The sequence below is a fragment of the Schistocerca gregaria genome, chromosome X (genome assembly GCF_023897955.1).
Source record: "Schistocerca gregaria isolate iqSchGreg1 chromosome X, iqSchGreg1.2, whole genome shotgun sequence".
Classification (NCBI taxonomy): Eukaryota; Metazoa; Arthropoda; class Insecta; order Orthoptera; family Acrididae; genus Schistocerca; species Schistocerca gregaria.
In genome coordinates, this window is record NC_064931.1 from 382,761,082 (window position 1) to 382,778,985 (window position 17,904).

General features: G+C 35.9%; 1 protein-coding gene across 1 annotated transcript in view; it reads left to right on the forward strand.

Moving 5' to 3' along the window:
- Window positions 1-17,904, forward strand: part of LOC126297751 (calcium-dependent secretion activator-like) — a 1,391,877-nt gene that overhangs the window by 1,255,825 nt on the left and 118,148 nt on the right. Inside the window, exons 28-29 of the mRNA XM_049988921.1 lie at window positions 8,352-8,505; window positions 15,165-15,323. Coding sequence (XP_049844878.1) covers window positions 8,352-8,505; window positions 15,165-15,323 — 313 coding nt within the window. The remainder of the gene's footprint in view (window positions 1-8,351; window positions 8,506-15,164; window positions 15,324-17,904) is intronic.

Below are 17,904 nucleotides of genomic sequence, written 5' to 3' on the forward strand. Positions count from 1 at the left end.
TTGGGTGCTTCAGCACATAACTGTCCATTAATTGCTTTTTTAAGTCATTAAAATCATTTTCACATTCCTCAGTCCATGACTGTATAACATTGTTTTTCAGCAAATTGTTCAAGCATGATGCATTATAAGATTTACCTGGAAAAAATCTAAGATACAACTGAAATATAACTTTTAACAGCCTCTTGTTCTTTTGAGAAGGAAAATTTTCCTTATCTTTTAATGTCTCAGAATTTGGGTGTATTCCTCTTAAAGCTGTTTTTATTGGGTCACTACCTTTTCTGTCTCTTTGTATGTTTGGTATAGATTCAACACTTGATTTTAAACTAATGTCTTGTTGATCTACAGACTGGGAACTACCATCATAGCTCAGAACTGGAGGACAACGCAATATTAACTTAATTATCTGGAGTGTAGTGAAGGGTACTTTATTTACCATTAAATTCCCCTTTTTTTCTGTTCAGTCGCAAATAGTTTACAGAAAGACAGATTATTGATGAGTCTCCATGTGAGCTTGAATCTCATGTTATTTTTGTGAGATATATGAATAGATATATAGAAGAGTAATAAAATAATAATACTGAAGAGTGATACTGAGTTAAATAGACCAGATTTTTATGACTACTGATTTCATGTAAAAAATAATTTACCCCCTTTTAGTAAAACAGAAGCCATTACTTCTGATGATATAAATTAATTTGCAACTAACTTTACTTAGTACCCAAAAGAGCTTCTGTTAATAAAATATTTAACAAAAGTTTCAGTCTAAAATGTTCCCCTCAAAATCCAAAATATGAAAATTAGTACAACATCAATGTGTTTACAAAATTTCTGTCTATGAAATTATCAAAACAGATTTTAGTTTCATAACATGCTACAAAAATGGGTGTGATCTTGCAATTTGATCTTAATTGTATAATAACCTTTGAACAATCAATATTAATAAACTAATCCTCTGAATCAGGAGCAATTGGTCGACATAACTCGCGAGGCTGTTAGGCCCTAAGCTTCAATTTGACACATGTAGTTTTCCATAGCAGTGAAGTTATAGTATAGTCAAATCTTGATATCTCCTGAACTAATTAACTCTGAGTAAAATGAACAGCATAACAATGTTCAGGACTGAAGAAATTATACCCTTATTAAAAGAACTTAAAATACTTTATGAAGTGGAAAATTAGGCAGGCACATACACACATATGTTGCAATCATTATTTTACATTTCTAATTATGAAATAATGAAGGATGTCTATAGCATGTTAATGGGTGAATGAAACAAGTTACATTACAAGTTATTCAGTTTGCTTCTTTCTTCATGGTATTATTAGGAGAAGATAAATTTCATCATCTGAAAGTTTTAATATGATATCCTAATTTCACTAATACCTAAATTCTGTCTCCCTTACAAAAAGTTTCAAAGTGTAGGTTGTTTTAAAAATGAGAGCCATTGTGATTTTCAAACTGAAATGCTTATTCTGTCACACAGAGGAAATAATTTACATCAGAATTTATCCACTCTTAGCTTCTATATGCCCATGTACTTTCACCAGCTTTTTGTAAGTGAATGTCACTAATTGCTTGTGAAACAACATTGGCTATGAGCACTTGATATGATTATTATTGCCTAACGTTATGTGAAAATATTGTGTTAACTTCTTAATATCCACATATTTGGTTGTTGTAGATTGTGTATTTGTGTAAATAAGTCAGATTTTAGCTGATGTTGGTATAACAATCTGCAAATTGCTAACTAGTAATCCCAAATTTGACCCTTATTTTGGACCTGTATCATAACCAATGCCTCAACTAAAAAGCAAATGATTTGTTTCCCTACATCCATTTGTTGTTGTTTTCTTCAGTCCTGAGACTGGTTTGATGCAGCTGTCCATGCTACTCTATCCTGTGCAAGCTGCTTCATCTCCCAGTACCTACTGCAACCTACATCCTTCTGAATCTGCTTAGTGTATTCATCTCTCGGTCTCCCTCTACGATTTTTACCCTCCACGCTGCCCTCCAATGCTAAATTTGTGATCCCTTGATGCCTCAAAACATGTCCTACCAACCGATCCCTTCTTCTAGTCAAGTTGTGCCACAAACTTCTCTTCTCCCCAATCCTATTCAATACCTCCTCATTAGTTACGTGCTCTATCCACCTTATCTTCAGTATTCTTCTGTAGCACCACATTTCGAAAGCTTCTATTCTCTTCTTGTCCAAACTAGTTATCGTCCATGTTTCACTTCCATACATGGCTACACTCCAAACAAATACTTTCAGAAACGACTTCCTGATACATAAATCTATATTCGATGTTAACAAATTTCTCTTCTTCAGAAACGCTTTCCTTGCCATTGCCAGTCTACATCCATTATTAGAACAAATTTTCATTTTAGTATGTCACATAAACTGTGCAAAATTTAAATTTATTACTATACAAAAGTAATTTGTGTAATTCTCTCAGTGCTTTTGCTAAGAAGATGACATCTAAAACATAACAGAAAATGTACTGCGAAACATTCTGAGTGTTACATTAAAACTGTTAATTGTTTTCAAGATATAAATAACAGAAATTTACCAAGAGTACATCTCTGATATAGTACTTGCAATAAATTAGCAGTGTCAGTGGTAGTAGATAACATGATATGAAAATACAATGAATAATGTGTGTGTCATATAAAGGTAAAGTAAAGCATCTGTTGATTGGCTTAATCATCCTGTCCACAGCATCTGTTTCAATGCTGATTTTGTTCTCTATGCAATGGAAACTTGGTTTACACCATGCTAAAATATATTATCACTAACTTTGTGGATGCATTAACAATTAATGTTATTCCTGAGTATGTTAGCACCTGTAACCCCACAAAATGTTCAGGAAATCATTTAAATATAACTCAAACTTTTCTGTTGCCTACATAAAAATCTCATTTTGCGTTATAATTTTCTTCAGTTCATAGAGGGAAATAGCAATACATTTAGCTTAAAAGATTCCAATGTTAAAAGATTATCAGTAAGCTTATTTTAAAGTCATTTGTTTAAAGATATGTGAAACATTGCACCAGCCAGAATGCAGCACCTTTGTGAGCGCAGTTTGCAGTTATGGAATGCATTAGTTGATGTTTGCAAGCAGCTGGAAATCACCGTGACCACTGTCATTCAATTAGAAGTCTATATGAACAGACATGTTGGGACAGCTCCTGAGTGCTGTGTACCAGAGGTATCAGAGTTACCTGAAGTACTACACTGTCCTGTAGATCCTGTCTCCTCTGCTGCAAGTACAGGATCTATTGCAACCCACCCACCTGACTGTGAAAGGTGTGTCAATGGTAGAGAGCTAGGTGCCCTCTAAAGGGGAGGCAGGGATTAGGGAGAACTCAGAATGCTATAGCCATCCCCATAACCAACAAATTCAAGTTGGTGTCTTCCATTGAAACTGAAACTGAGCCAGTGAGACTCACTTCACTAGTTGGGAAATCTACTGTCAAGATTCATAAGGAAGCAAACGCAAAAGAGTAGGATTTATTAATCATCTACTGTTCAAATGTACAGCAAATAAAGGTGTCCCATAGAAAAAATGGTACTAAGAAACCAGAAGGAACATCAGGTGTGCTTTTGTGACAAATGATGTCTGTTGTATGGGCTCCAACTTCATACTTTAATGATTCTAGCGACTGGCAGAGGAGGTTGAGAAGATTAGTCTTGCTCATGGAATCCCTAGAAGTTCACAGTTTTCTAAATTGTCCCCAGAACTGATCATGCCTCCCTGGTTCTGAGCTGAGTGGAAGGATTCAGCCAGAGACTTTTAAGGCTGTGTGACAGGTTAGGCTGCACTTTTTGGACTTGAGTGACAGGGTTAAGAACTGTAAGGTCCCCGTAAATGGGTATGTGAGCACAGTGCATAAGAGACTCCCAGCCAGGTGCAAAGAAACCTCTGCAATGATTGACTGTACCAAGTCTTAGTGATTAACTTCCAAAGCATTTATAGCAAACTAACAGTCTAGGCACTCCTAACATGCAGTGGAGCTCACATAATACTAAGTAAAGGATGCTAGTCAAAACCTGAAGTTGATAACAGTGAGATTTTTGAGAAAATTTAAAAATACATATTGAAAAGGTAGGCTTGTTGTGAATGAAGGTGGTGTATTTGTTGAAATGAACAAGAAACTCAGTCCATCAAGATACATATTGAAATAGCATTTGAGATTGTCTGGGTGAGACTCATTATCAAGGGAGGACATAAACTTATAACTGGATTCCTCTGTCAACTACCAAACTTATCTCCAGATATAATCAAAAACTATAAATAAAACTTAACTTATTATGAATAAGTTCCCCCATAAATACTGTCATCACTGGAGCAGACTTGAATCATGTAGCAATCAACATAGAAAATTACCGTTACATAAGTGATGGGCATGATGAGACATCCTGCAAAAACACAAGTAAATGTGTTCTTTGAGAATGACCTAGAACACATTGTTTGTACCCTACTATTGATACAAATATATTGGACCTAATAGCAACAAATAGAACAGACCTCATTGAGAATGTCCACATAGAAACTTATATCAGTTATGGTGAGGCGCTTCTAGCAACAGTGTTAACCAAAGGATGAAAGGCAACTAAATTAAGTAGAAAGATTTATATGTTAGCAGACTAGATCAAGAGGCAGTAATACAATATGTCAACAGGGAACTGTAAACATTTGGCTCTGGAGAGGAGCATTTGCAAGAACTGTCTACATGCCTCTGTATGAGCCCTAATCTCTCTAATCTCAATTCAGGGTCCTCAGGCAAAATGAGCATTGGCAGCAGTAGAATCACTTTGCAGTCTGCCTCAAATACTGGTTCTCTAAATTTTCTCAATATTGCTCTTCAAAATGAATGTCAATATTCCCTCTAGGTCTTCCTTTAATCCAAACTGGTGTGAATCTCCAACACTCAAACTGTACTCAACAAATGGGTCACACTCGTGGCCTATAAGTGGTCTCTTTTACAGATGAACCTAGTAAACTAAAGGTACCATTTGACTTCCCTACTGCCATATTTACAAGCTCATTCCATTTCATATTGCTTTTACCATATTATGCCATATTATTTAATCAACATGTCAAGTAGTACATTACTAATACTGTATTCAAACATTATGAGTGTGTTTTTCCTACTCATCAGCATCAGCTTATGTTTTTCTACATTTACAGCTAGCTACCATTCGTCAGACTTTAATCAACATGTCAAGTAGTACATTACTAATACTGTATTCAAACATTATGAGTGTGTTTTTCCTACTCATCAGCATCAACTTATATTTTTCTACATTTACAGATAGCTACCATTCGTCAGACTAACTAAAAATTGTGTCCAAATCGTCTTGTATCCTCCTACAGTCACATAACAATGACATCTTCTCATACACCATGAAATCATCAGCAAAGAGCTGCAGACTGCTGCTTACCCTTTCTGCCAGATCATTTATATATATATAGAAAGTTGGCCACCTTAACTGAGAGGTCAGCACATTTGACTGCCATGCAGCAAGATCAAGTTGACAAATTTTCTCCATTCCGGATCAGTGTAGTGTGTTGTCCTCATCATCATTTCATCACTAGCAATGCACAAGTCACTCATTCTGATGTGAACTGAAAAGACTTGCAAATCTGCAGAAAAATTCCCCATGTGGGGACTCCCAGCCATCAATACCATGTGATAATTCTTTTCTTCTTTTTTAATTTGCCTATAGAAAATTACAATGCTCCTCTCACACATCCCTGGGGCACTCCTGATGATATACTTGTCTCTGATGAACATTCACTGTCAAAGACACCATATTAGATTCTGTTACTTACAAAGTCTTTGATTCACTCATTTATCTAGGAACCTATTCCATGTCGTTATATCTTCATTAACAGTCAGCATTGTGGCTGTGTGTCAAATGTTTTATGGAAATCTAGGAATGTGGGCTCCATCTGTCACCCTTCATCCATGGTTCATAGGATCTCACATGGGAAAAGGGAAAGCAGAGTTTCACATGAGCAATGCTTTATAAAACCATGGTGATTAGTGGACAGAAGCTTTTCTCTCTGAAATAAATTTGTTATATTCAAACAGAGAAAATGTTCAGGGGTTCTGCAGCAAAACTATGTCACAGCTATTGGTCTGTGAATTTGTGGGTCTGTTCTTGTACCTGCCTCATGTACAGGGCTCATTTGTGCTGTTCTCCAGTTGGTCGGGGGTCAGAACCTTGTGACTTACTTGCTTTTAACTGTTTCATTTCTATACACCAGTGACGCTTATTACAATTCCCATTACATGGGAGTCTATTCAGTGGTCAAACGACAGTAAGTTTGTATGCTTCTCCTGCATAACCAATTTTTTAAATGCAAAATTTTTAAAGTTTAGCTTTAGTGTTGCTATCTTCTATTGGACACCAGACTGGTCAATGAGTGACTGCATAGAAGCATTAGATCCCCCTAGTGATTTTATGTAGGACTAGGTTTTCTTGGGTACAACATTAATTTCTTTTTCTGCATTACACTTTTTATCAGGACATCTCCTTATGTATTATGTAACTGATGTAGCATGTAACTGAGCTTTTTGCTTTACTGCACATCTGAAATAAACTATGTATGATACTGCACTCATTAAAATAATGGACATTCCTGTTAAACATGAACTTGAATGCATGAAGTTGGTCTCAAGGTGAGCTGATGCACATGCCATATTCTTCAGGGAAATATGTATGTATTACTATGAAACTTAAACTTAACTATAAAGCCCCAATTGTACTGAATCCTCAGCCATCCTCATATTCGAAGGGGGGGGGGGGGGGGGGGGGGAGCATGTGGACATGTGGTGAGCATACCATTCTTCCCTTCTTCCACATCTTTTTTCTATTAACCCTTTCAGTCCTAACATTTTTCAGAAAATGAACCTTTATTGGCATAGTAAGCAAAGAATACAAAAAGAATTTGCAAAAAGTAAACATTCAGTTGTTTTGAACATGGTTTCACTTTGTAATAAAATTTTAAACCTTTTCACAAAATTCACCTTTATTATTGTAGTAAGCAGTGAACAAAGAAGAAATAGGCAAAAACTAAACAATCAATTGTTTTTACTAGGTGTTTTTACTGCAAAACCACAGTTTTCAACCACCCATCATTTCATGTGATATATTTGAAAGCATATTAAGGTTTTTCTGATATAAAATCACACATCTTAAAACTTTAATATACTCATAATTCCTAAAACAAATTAGACTGCTAAATTACAAGCAAAATTGGGGCTAAAATTAAATAAAATTTTTACCAAAGTTCTGTATTGCCTCAGTGGTTTCATTTTGAAAGCACTCACAAAAGCATTAGTACAAACTCAGATACAAAATCTACAACCTCCTGCAGTCATGTAGCACAATTTCCATGCTTTGAATGCTGGAAGTGACTTCTAAAATGCACTAAAACCATAGAAGTATCTCAGTGTACCTGTAGATGTCTCTGTTTTGCAACAGTATTAATGGTTACATACTAAAGACACTGGTACTCACAAAAAAATTAGTAAAATGATTATTTCAGGTGAAACCACTTATGCTCAATTATTAAAGTAATCATATCTAAACAAGCATTCATCGAAAACAAATACACTGAAAAATCAAAATGTTATCAGTTAGTAACTATAAACCATTGTTAATATCTGCAGTATTATCAACACAAATTTTATCAAAATACAGTTCATCATACATGTTTCTAGCTCTACTGCTACTGCTTCACTGCTACTGTATAGCACAAATGCCATTGTTGAAATAAATGTATGGATCTGCATTATCAATTGACGTACTTCAGAATATGCATCTTATAACAGTTAATTTCATTAAAAAAAGACTCACACAGAATAACAAATGCTATTATACTCGTTCAGCATTTAGTATTAGTCTTTAAAAGTTACAATTTTACACCCACCATACAACTATGCTTAGTAGAACTTAAATATAATTTTTATCACATGACATTTTATGAACTTAAATGTATAAGTTTTTGTAATAATAGTAATATATGGAACCGTATAATCCAATGCTACAAATACTTCTGAAGAATCAAAATTTAGCTACAAAAACATAAACAAACAATATTCACAACAACAATAGCTACCACATAGTCAAGCCTAAAGTACTGCTTATTTTCATCATCAATTTATTGTATATAGTTTTATAATTATTTTAATTTTTTGTTCGGAACATCCCAATTGCCTCATAATACTCAAAGCTGTGTTTATACTGCATCTTAGAATGGCAAGGAGGACAGTGTCATTTTTTTGTTTCAAATGTTTGTATATGCTTTACTAATTGATATTTTCTCTTCTTTCCCCAGAACAGAAACAGCTTTTCAACAGTGGCTCAAGAAAGGTGTCACATTTACATCAACTGATTACATAATTCCTTCAGAAATGTGTGCCATGGTGAATGTAGTCCTTGATGCAAAGAATCAATCATTTAAACTTTGTGCTGTTGATGGAGTGGATGTGGTATGTCTTTCTTTATTTTAACAGTCTTTCTGTGTCTAGAATAAAGAAATACAAAAAATCTACACAGAATTTCAAGCCTGATAGTATCACACTAGGTGAAGTAGCTGAAAAGTGTTTGCAGGGATCATACAAATGATGTAATTTACTCAGTTCTTTCCACATTTACTACCAACAGAAGTATGACATAAAAGATAGGAATCTAACAAGTACATAGGTAAACACTGAAATGAAAAATGTAACTACTTTTAAATTTACTTTTAATTATCCTGTAAGTTAATTGGTTTAAGAGGATCTGATCTACATTACATCTTTATAATGAGAGGTGTCACTATGCTCATAAATGTGTTTAAGCTCATATGATTGTTTTAGCTCATACTGCAATAAAAAGTTTAATTATTGATATCTTTCAGTTAGCCATGCCTTCATGAAAACTACACATGTTAGAGAAATCAGCACATAAAAAATAATAATCTGATGAGTGAATCTAAATGAAATTCAGCCTAGATTGCATTTTGAAATATTTATGTAAGTAGAGTATGTGAATTATATAAGTAATTATATCGAGGTAGGGCAAAGGTCAGAGAAAGAAATAAAAATTAGTTATGATCAGAGCTGAAACCATAACAGATGAAGTAAATCCAGTTTGTTATGTCTCAAAGTAAAAGTCAGTTTTCAGAATATTTTTCTCAAAATTTCCTTTATTATTCCCATTTTTAATGTGCTTCTGGTGAACTGCTGTAACATAATGTGCTGATGAAAACATTCTCCATCAGTAGTGCCACAAATTCATCTATTATGGCTGCAGATGATTTGTGGTGTTCTGGTCATGTCATAATGTTTTTGAGGGTGAGGGCTTTTGTGTATACAAAGGACTGAATGTGATACTATGCATCAAAGAACGTTTAATGTTGGAGGGGGAGGGAGGAAAAGAGGGGGAATGGGGGAGGAAGCATTCACAACTTGCTACACCCACAAATTTTAGAAGTGTATGTGTCATGTGCTTGATAAAAGAACTATAATAACAACAGACTATGAAAACTCTTTTTTCCGTTTAACTTTGCCTTGCCTTACTCCTGCAGTTTGCTGATTCTGCCTGTTGCCTGCTCACAAACAATGTTGTATTTATTGTTGAGAGCAGATACAGTTAGCCTTTGAACATATGGTTTCCTCGCTGTTATATACTGGGAGGCAAGGCATATGCACATAAATGAATAAAAAATGAAATCTGCCTGCCTAACTTGTACTTACTAGGCTAATTATCACTGATTTGTTAAATGTAATTTTATCATGTGGTAATAGATGTAAGTGAGGTCGTGAGGTCACAACAATACCTTTCATTTCATTTTTTGTTCAAATAGATATCAATTTCATATGAATATTTTCAAATAAACACTTGATATGACACAATAAAGAATATACAGACCAATAAACAATTAATGAGACATGTTTCATCATATGCAGTAAGAATTGTAAGGTAAAACACAGTAAAACCATACAATTTGGTTCAAAAACAGTACTGAAGAGCCAAAGAAGCTGGTACACCTATCTAATATTGTGTAGGGCCCTCACAAGCATGCACAAGTGCTGCAACATGATGTGGCAGGCATGGACTTAACTAACATCTGAAATAGTGCTGGAAGGAATTGACATCATGAATTATGCAGGACTGTTCATAAATCCATAAGAGTAAGAGGGAGTGGAGATCTCTTCTAAACAGCACATTGCAAGGCATATAAAATATGCTGAATAATATTCATGTCTGGGGAGTTTGGTGGCCAGCAGAAGTGTTTCAACTCAGAAGAATGTTCCTGGAGCCACTCTATAGCACTTCTGGATGTTTGGGGTGTCACATTGGCCTGCTGGAACTGCCCAAGTCCATCATAATGCACAATGGACATGAATGGATGCAGGTTATTAGACAGGATGCTTACATGTGTGTCACCAGTGGGAGCTGTATCTAGACATATCAGAGGTCTAATATCACTCCAATGCCCCACACTGTTACAGAACCTCCACCAGCTTGAACAGTCCCCTGCTGACATGAAGGGTCTATGGATTCCTGAGGTCATCTCCATACCAGTGCACATCCATGTGCTCAATACATTTTGAAACAAGGCTCATCCAGTCAGGCAACATGTTTCCAGTCATCAACAGTCCAATGTTGGTGATGATGGGATCAGGAAAGGTGGAAAACTTTATGTCATGCAGTCATCAAGGGTACACAAGTGGGCCTTCAGCTCCAAAAGTCCATATTGATGATGTTCTGTTGAATGGTTTGCATGCTGACACTTGCTAATGGCCCAGCATTGATATCTGCAGCAATTTGCAGAAGGTTTGCTCTTCTGTCATGTTGAACAGTTCTGTTCAGTCCTTGTTGGTCCTTTTTCTGGTCACAGCATTGTTGGAGATTTGATGTTTTAGGAGATTCCTGATATTCACAGTACACTTGTAAAATGGTCGAACGGGAAAATCTCCACTACACATCTCGGAGATGCTATGTCACATCATTCAGGCACCAACTATCATACCATGTTCAAACTCACTTAAATCTTAATAACTTGCAACTGTAGCAGCAGTAACTGTTCTAACAGTGCACGATGCACTTCTTGTCTTATATAGGAGTTGCTGACCACAGCGTTGTATTCTGCCTATTTTCATATCTCTTTATTTGAAAACGCATGCCTATACCAGTTTCTTTAGTGCTTCACTGAACTTCCAGTCTACTTTTCTAAGGTTGGAACTGTTATGAACATCTTCAGTTCTCTCCTGGAATGTTATCCCATATGTAATTACAGAGTGGAAATATGAAAAATATACAGCTCTCACACATTCCACGTGATTTTATATGAAACAAATCAAACTGAGCTCAACTTGTTTGTGAGATGTAGAACATAGGTCTTACTGTCCAGGTTTACATCCATATGCTAAATAAAGAATTTAATAGTAGCTACATTCTCTACTTTGTGGTTGTTGGTACTAATAATGAGTTCCAGTAGGCTTTATTATCCTGAAATTAATAGAATGTGAAAATGTTTTCAACATTAGGCATATCATGCAACTAATTAATGGTACTATGCCAAACAATGTGGATTATGTGCTTCAGAGAAACTAACACTGAACTCATAGTTGCTAACATAGCCCTGTAGATTTCACTGGGTTGAGTTTGCCAAACTCATTCATTTATAACACTACTTTTAAGCTACATTTATAACAATACTGGACCAGCCGGAGTGGCCGTGCAGTTCTAGGCACTACAGTCTGGAGCAGAGTGACCAATATGGTTGCAGGTTCAAATCCTGCCTTGAGCATGGATGTGTGTGATGTCCTTAGGTTAGTTAGGTTTAATTAGTTCTAAGTTCTAGGCAACTGATAACCTCAGAAGTTTAGTCGCATAGTGCTCAGAGCCATTTATAACAATACTGTAAGCAAAATATGACTAAGAGTTCCTTTTGGCTCTTGGAGTAATGTAAATTGTCATATTTATTGTAGAAAAAATAATTTTGATGCATGAAGCACCATGCGCAATGATCTCTGATCATGGAAAATCATTTCAGTCAGTGCTAATGACAGAAGCAATTTCATGCTGCAACATTGTCCCCAGGTTGGCAACTGCCTACGATCCACTGTCAAATGTTGTCATGGAATGTCTTAATATGGTGTTAGCAGATACACTACTGATGTGATGTATACTCATTTACAGATATACAGAAGGAGAGATTGTGATAGAATTCTGCCTGTCTTGAGATTTTGATACAACATAGCTAATCAAGACACTACATCCTTCATGTAATTTTTCCTGATCCATGAACAAGTGACTGAAAAACAATGGACATTTTGTCTCTGCTTTAACCTGATGATGCTCAGAATGATTCCGTGAAACATCTGGTCATCACTAGAACAACAAGAAAGAAACAAGACAGCTAGCATACATAGGGACCTTGGAGGCACAGCATACGACTATGATTGCTACATGCCTATCACCAACTTTTAAGCTACAATTCATGAGACCTACTTTGGAATTTTACACCTGTGTGGAAGGTTAGGCTGACAGAAAAGTTATTAAAGAGTTATTAACTTGGCCTATATCATAATCTATGTGATACATCAGATGTCACTCAAGAAGCTGAGGATGATAATCATCCATAGAGGTGACAAAACTGCAGAGACATTATTCATGCCCTTTGCATGAAGTACTACAATAGTCCTGAAGCCTATATTAATGATAGGAGCTTTCATTAAAAGGAAAATGAAGATCTGCCTGATGATTGTTTTGGCTCAGTGGAAGTAACTCCCTTCAAATGTTACAATGACAATAAGGATGCGAAACAAACCAGAACATAAGGATCCACCAATTTTATCACACAAAGGACCACTAACCTGATCCAGATGCAGTACAATATAGCTCTTTCCAAAACAACAGGCCACTTTTTTATGTTAGTGAGAGAGAAGTTCCATGTGCTGTGCATTCTTAGTTTTGATGCCACAATTACAGTCTATGGCTGATGATGCACAAGTCTCCAATATGATTCCCAACATCAGCAATTATTTATAATTTGACACTTTTGGTATATATAGGGTTCTGGAATATTGTAATTTACTAGAACATTCTGTGTATGTATAAACAGATGTACACTCTGTATAGGTACTCAGTACAACTTCATACACACATTCATGTGTGCTTAATAAACATGCTGTCAGTGTGAAGAAGTAGTTTCTGTTGCTGATCATGCTGTTTTAACTGGTACTTCATTCAGAGTTTTATGTGGCTACCCTTATACTAAGACACTGAAACATCTATATTCACTTAAATTGAGGTCGGTATTTTTTTATGGGATCTGAGTGTCTTTCAAAAGAGAACTCAGGTGAAATGTTTCATCAAAGTGTCCCTTGTAGTTTGGCACATAACTATTGGTTAATTGAGGAAGACCAGCTCTATATCATTGGTCATTTCCTTCGTATTTGTTGTTGCTTTTCAAATATTCTTCAATGCTTTAGGAGAACTGTAGATTGGTATTTTATTAAGGTTGACTCAGCTTTCAAAATATCTAACTTCAGACAAAGTAACAAAAAGGGACCATATAGAAAAAGACATGCCCTTTTATATACAGTTCTTTGTTTCAGTATTATTAACAGTTCCATAAATGTTTGATACCATGGTGTTTTTTCTCTCATCCTGTATATACCATGTTCATGTTGGCTTCAGGAAAACTGCTATAACAAAATCTACAAAAGTAGTTTTAGAAACCCTAGATAAAGGAGAACAAGTAACAGAAATTTTCTTAGATATCAGTCAAGCATCTGATGCAAAGCAGCTGATCATGAAATACTCTTAGGTATTCTTGAAGCACTGGGAAAAAAGGGGCTGGTAAATAAATACTTTAGGTCTTACCTAGCAGACAGAGTGCAGTGGATAGAGATATGCCAAATTTCAAGTGGCTCCCATCACATGGTGAAACATCTTTTGGACCCAAAATAGTTTAGCATTGGAGTCCCACAAGGGAGCATGTCAGGTCCAGTACTGTTTTTCATTTACATTAATGGCTTCCTGCTGTGGGTCACACAAAGAGAGACTGTGCTATTTGCTGGTCACAGCAATATAATAATCTGATGAAATTTGAAATACGCAATTAAACCATAGAGTGCATAGCTGGCACAAAATTTGGGGGTATGTTTGTTGATCACCAATTAAAATGGCATGACATATCAGAGTATGTGGAAGAAGAATTAGCACAGCATACTATACCTTATGAATACTAACCAAACTGTGTAATAGCTCATGCCTAAATGTAACATACTGTGCACACATACGTTCTAACATCAGTTATGACATAATATTCAGTGGTGCAAATGCTCAGAATGTGGAAAATGTGTGAAAACTGCAAAAATGAAAAAGCCATCAAAATGATGAGCAAGAGCCACAGAAGAGTCCACTGCACTGCGCTATTCAAAATATGGTGTACTCTGACAATTCCAAGTAAATGAATATGCCAGACTGTAGTTTTATAAAAAAGACATTAAGCAATATGCAGCAAACAGTTCCATAGATGATCGTCAAACTAGATACAGTGATTGCTTGTACCTGGATAGAATGCAGTGACCCAAACCACTATCCACTATGTTTTACCAAGGAGTCAAAATATATAATAGACTGCCAAAAGAGGTCAAAAACACAAAGGAACTCTAATTTAAAACATATCCTAAAGAAGGTTTACAAAAAAGTAGTTTCTACTCCCTTAAAGAGCTCATGCAAAATAAAATTAGTATAAATAAATAAGCAGGTTGACCAGTTACGAAGTAGACAAAGAAGATGGAGTATGCTTGTAAGCAGCACAATACATTGTAGTTTGTAATTTACTTCATGCAATGAAAAACCAACGTTTATTATCAGGGAGTCTTATGATTTATTTCTTTTGTCTGAAGCAGGTTAATGCAGTGATAAATTGTGAATATGTATATTTGTATTATGAATTTATTATGTATAATGTGTGTATTTCTATTACCTTATGTACCTCTATTATAAATGATGTGTATATATGTATGTGTAATGACAACATCCATAAGAAGGAATTAGCCTACAGATGAATGAATAAGTAAATAATAAATTTTCAGATGTATGACATAACAAATTTGGAGAATATTTTCTTCTCATTGAATTTCAGCACCAGTATCACACAAAAATAGATGATCTTATAGAAAAAACATCAGCAAACATGACACAAGGAATGATTAACAAACTACTATCTGTTTTGGAGACAACCCTATCAAAACTTTCACGATATGATGAAGGCAGCTTAATTGGATCAATTCTAAGTTTTACTGTAAGTAATATTAGTGGCACAGACAAATACTGCCATGTATGTTTTATAGTTCTAAATACAAAAGAAAAATTAAATCTTAACATATATTTTAGTTCCTCTTAGTTTCATAAATCTTTGGGTTACCCTCGTGTACATAAAGGGTAGTGATTTTATACCCAAAGTATCCATTCCAAATCTATATCTTATCCTACTACTATTTATACCTTTATGTTACATCTAACATTAAACATTTTGTTTGAGCCCATAGATCACTGACTGCCTTCTACCATGCTTAAGTATGTTACTCTTCATACCTAAAGTGAATTGGTAAATACGTATGGGAACTCTGTCTGCCCCGTCTCTTTATCCATCTCTTCCTCCTCCCCCATTTCTGGGCCAGTCACCTCCTTCTCCCTTTCTTTGTCATTCTCCATTCTCCTCCTCTCCCCTCTCCTTCTCTCTGTCCATCTCCTCCTTCCCTCCCTTTATGTTCATTTTCATTTCCTACCCCCCCCCCCCCCCCCCCTTTCCCTGTCCAATTTCTCATCCTCCCTCTCTCTGACTTTGGGCCCTGGCATTGCAAAGGAAACCTAGATTGGAAATTGAATTCCCTTAAAATGAATGGATAAATCAGTTGGGATTATCAGCATACAGGATATGCGAGAGACCTCTCCAGCTGCTGGATCCACTAGAATAGTAGCTTCAGTGACAATATTTTGCATGGGATTAATATGCAAATGGGTAGGATCACAAAGTTTTGAACAATTCAGATTCCCTAATAGTATTTTAATCATAAGACAACAAGCCATAAATTCAACATTCCTGTTTTCTATTAAAACTCACTGTTAGGAATAAAATGAAAAAGCATGTTGTTGTGCACACAAATTTTAAAAAAATTATATGTAAGAAGAAAGAATATGTGCAGGAGAAACAATCTGTCTAATGGTTTAAATGCCTTGGTATTTTAGTTAAAATTGATTCCAAGAAAGGGAACCAAACCATGAATTTTCACAGTGCAGCATTCCCCACCCCCGCCCCTCTTCCAGTGAGTTTTAACTGAAACTTGTACAACTGTGTATGTGTGTGTGTGTGTGTGTGTGTGTGTGTGTGTGTGTGTGTGTGTGTTTGTGTGTGTGTGTGTGTGTTTAACCAAATTGTAATAAATATAGTATAACATTCAACTGATCATATGCAGCACACACATGCAAGACATCCTTGCAAGCCATTAGTCAATGTATATTTCAGTTGGAAATTCCATGTGATATCTGTGACTGCTCTATAGCACTGAGATAGTTAAGCGACAGGTTTGCTTAGATCACTCCCTGTATGTGTCTTCTGTAAGCTCCCAGATGATGCACCAGAGCATAATCAGTGGCTGCTTAATTTCCACTATTCTGTGCTCCAACAGCTTTATTGTAACCCCTTGACCTTATTGGTACAAACGTCTCCCAGCAAAAAAATGTCAGAATCTGAAGCTCAACTGATACAAAGTCCCTCTAAGCTGACTGTTTCATCTAACTAGAGCACCAAGATTGATGAACACCCTCTGGAGGCATTTCCCACCACCCAGGGGACCAACACCAATCAGTGGCCTTTTTTTTTCTTTGAGATGCCGTTCAGCTGACCCCTTGTTTCAAGATACTCACCATGAGCATCCCACTCCTATGGGCAAAGCCATCTCTGCAAACATGTTGCATTTCCTGTGTATGCACCACCTCCATCTCCTGGGCAAAAATTTGTATGTAGTGTCCTATTGCAAATTTTTTATTTGAATTATATTTTCTGTTGCTTCACCTGTTTTATGTGTTGCTAAGAAAAATATACAGGCCATGTCTATCTGACTTTTTATTAGAGTATTGCGCAAAAATTTGAAGTAAGTCAATCAAGACCTTTTCCTGATTTTCCCAACAATATTTGCCTATTTTGTGTATGCGTGTGTGTGTGTTGGTGGGTGTGTGTGTGTGTGTGTGTTTGTTTTATCATACATTAACCAAATTGTCACAACTGTTGTACAACATTCCATTGATCATATGAACCACACATACAGGGCATTCTGGCAAGTCATTAGTCAGTGGTTATTTCTGTTAGGAATTCCATGTATTATCTTGGCCATTTCATGCATAAGATAAAAATATTTTGATAGTTGGAAGAATAAGAATATTCTTATATTATGATGCCCCCTCACACTGATACAACTCAACAAGGCTTAAATTTTGACCCAAACTACTAAAATAGTAATGGTCATCAATTTGTCACAGTCAGCTAGTAATCTAGATAGTATCTAAAAGTAAACACTGCATTGGGTGGGGAGGAGTCCATCCAACCAGGTGAATTTTGGCACAGGCTAAATGAGTAGTGTGGGAATTAGGAAGCTTGGCCTGGGAAACTTGGACCATTAATGCATATGACTAGAGTTACAAGACAAAGTTGCTCCAAAGGAGGTGTACACTGCTAAGTACTGCATGACATAGTAATCACAGATACACAGAATCTAAGACTCAGATTAATTGTTTCACACCCACCTAAAGCACCAACAGTGATGCGCACCCTCCAGTGGCATTTCCCACCACTCAAAGGGCCAACACCAATTAGTGATCCTATT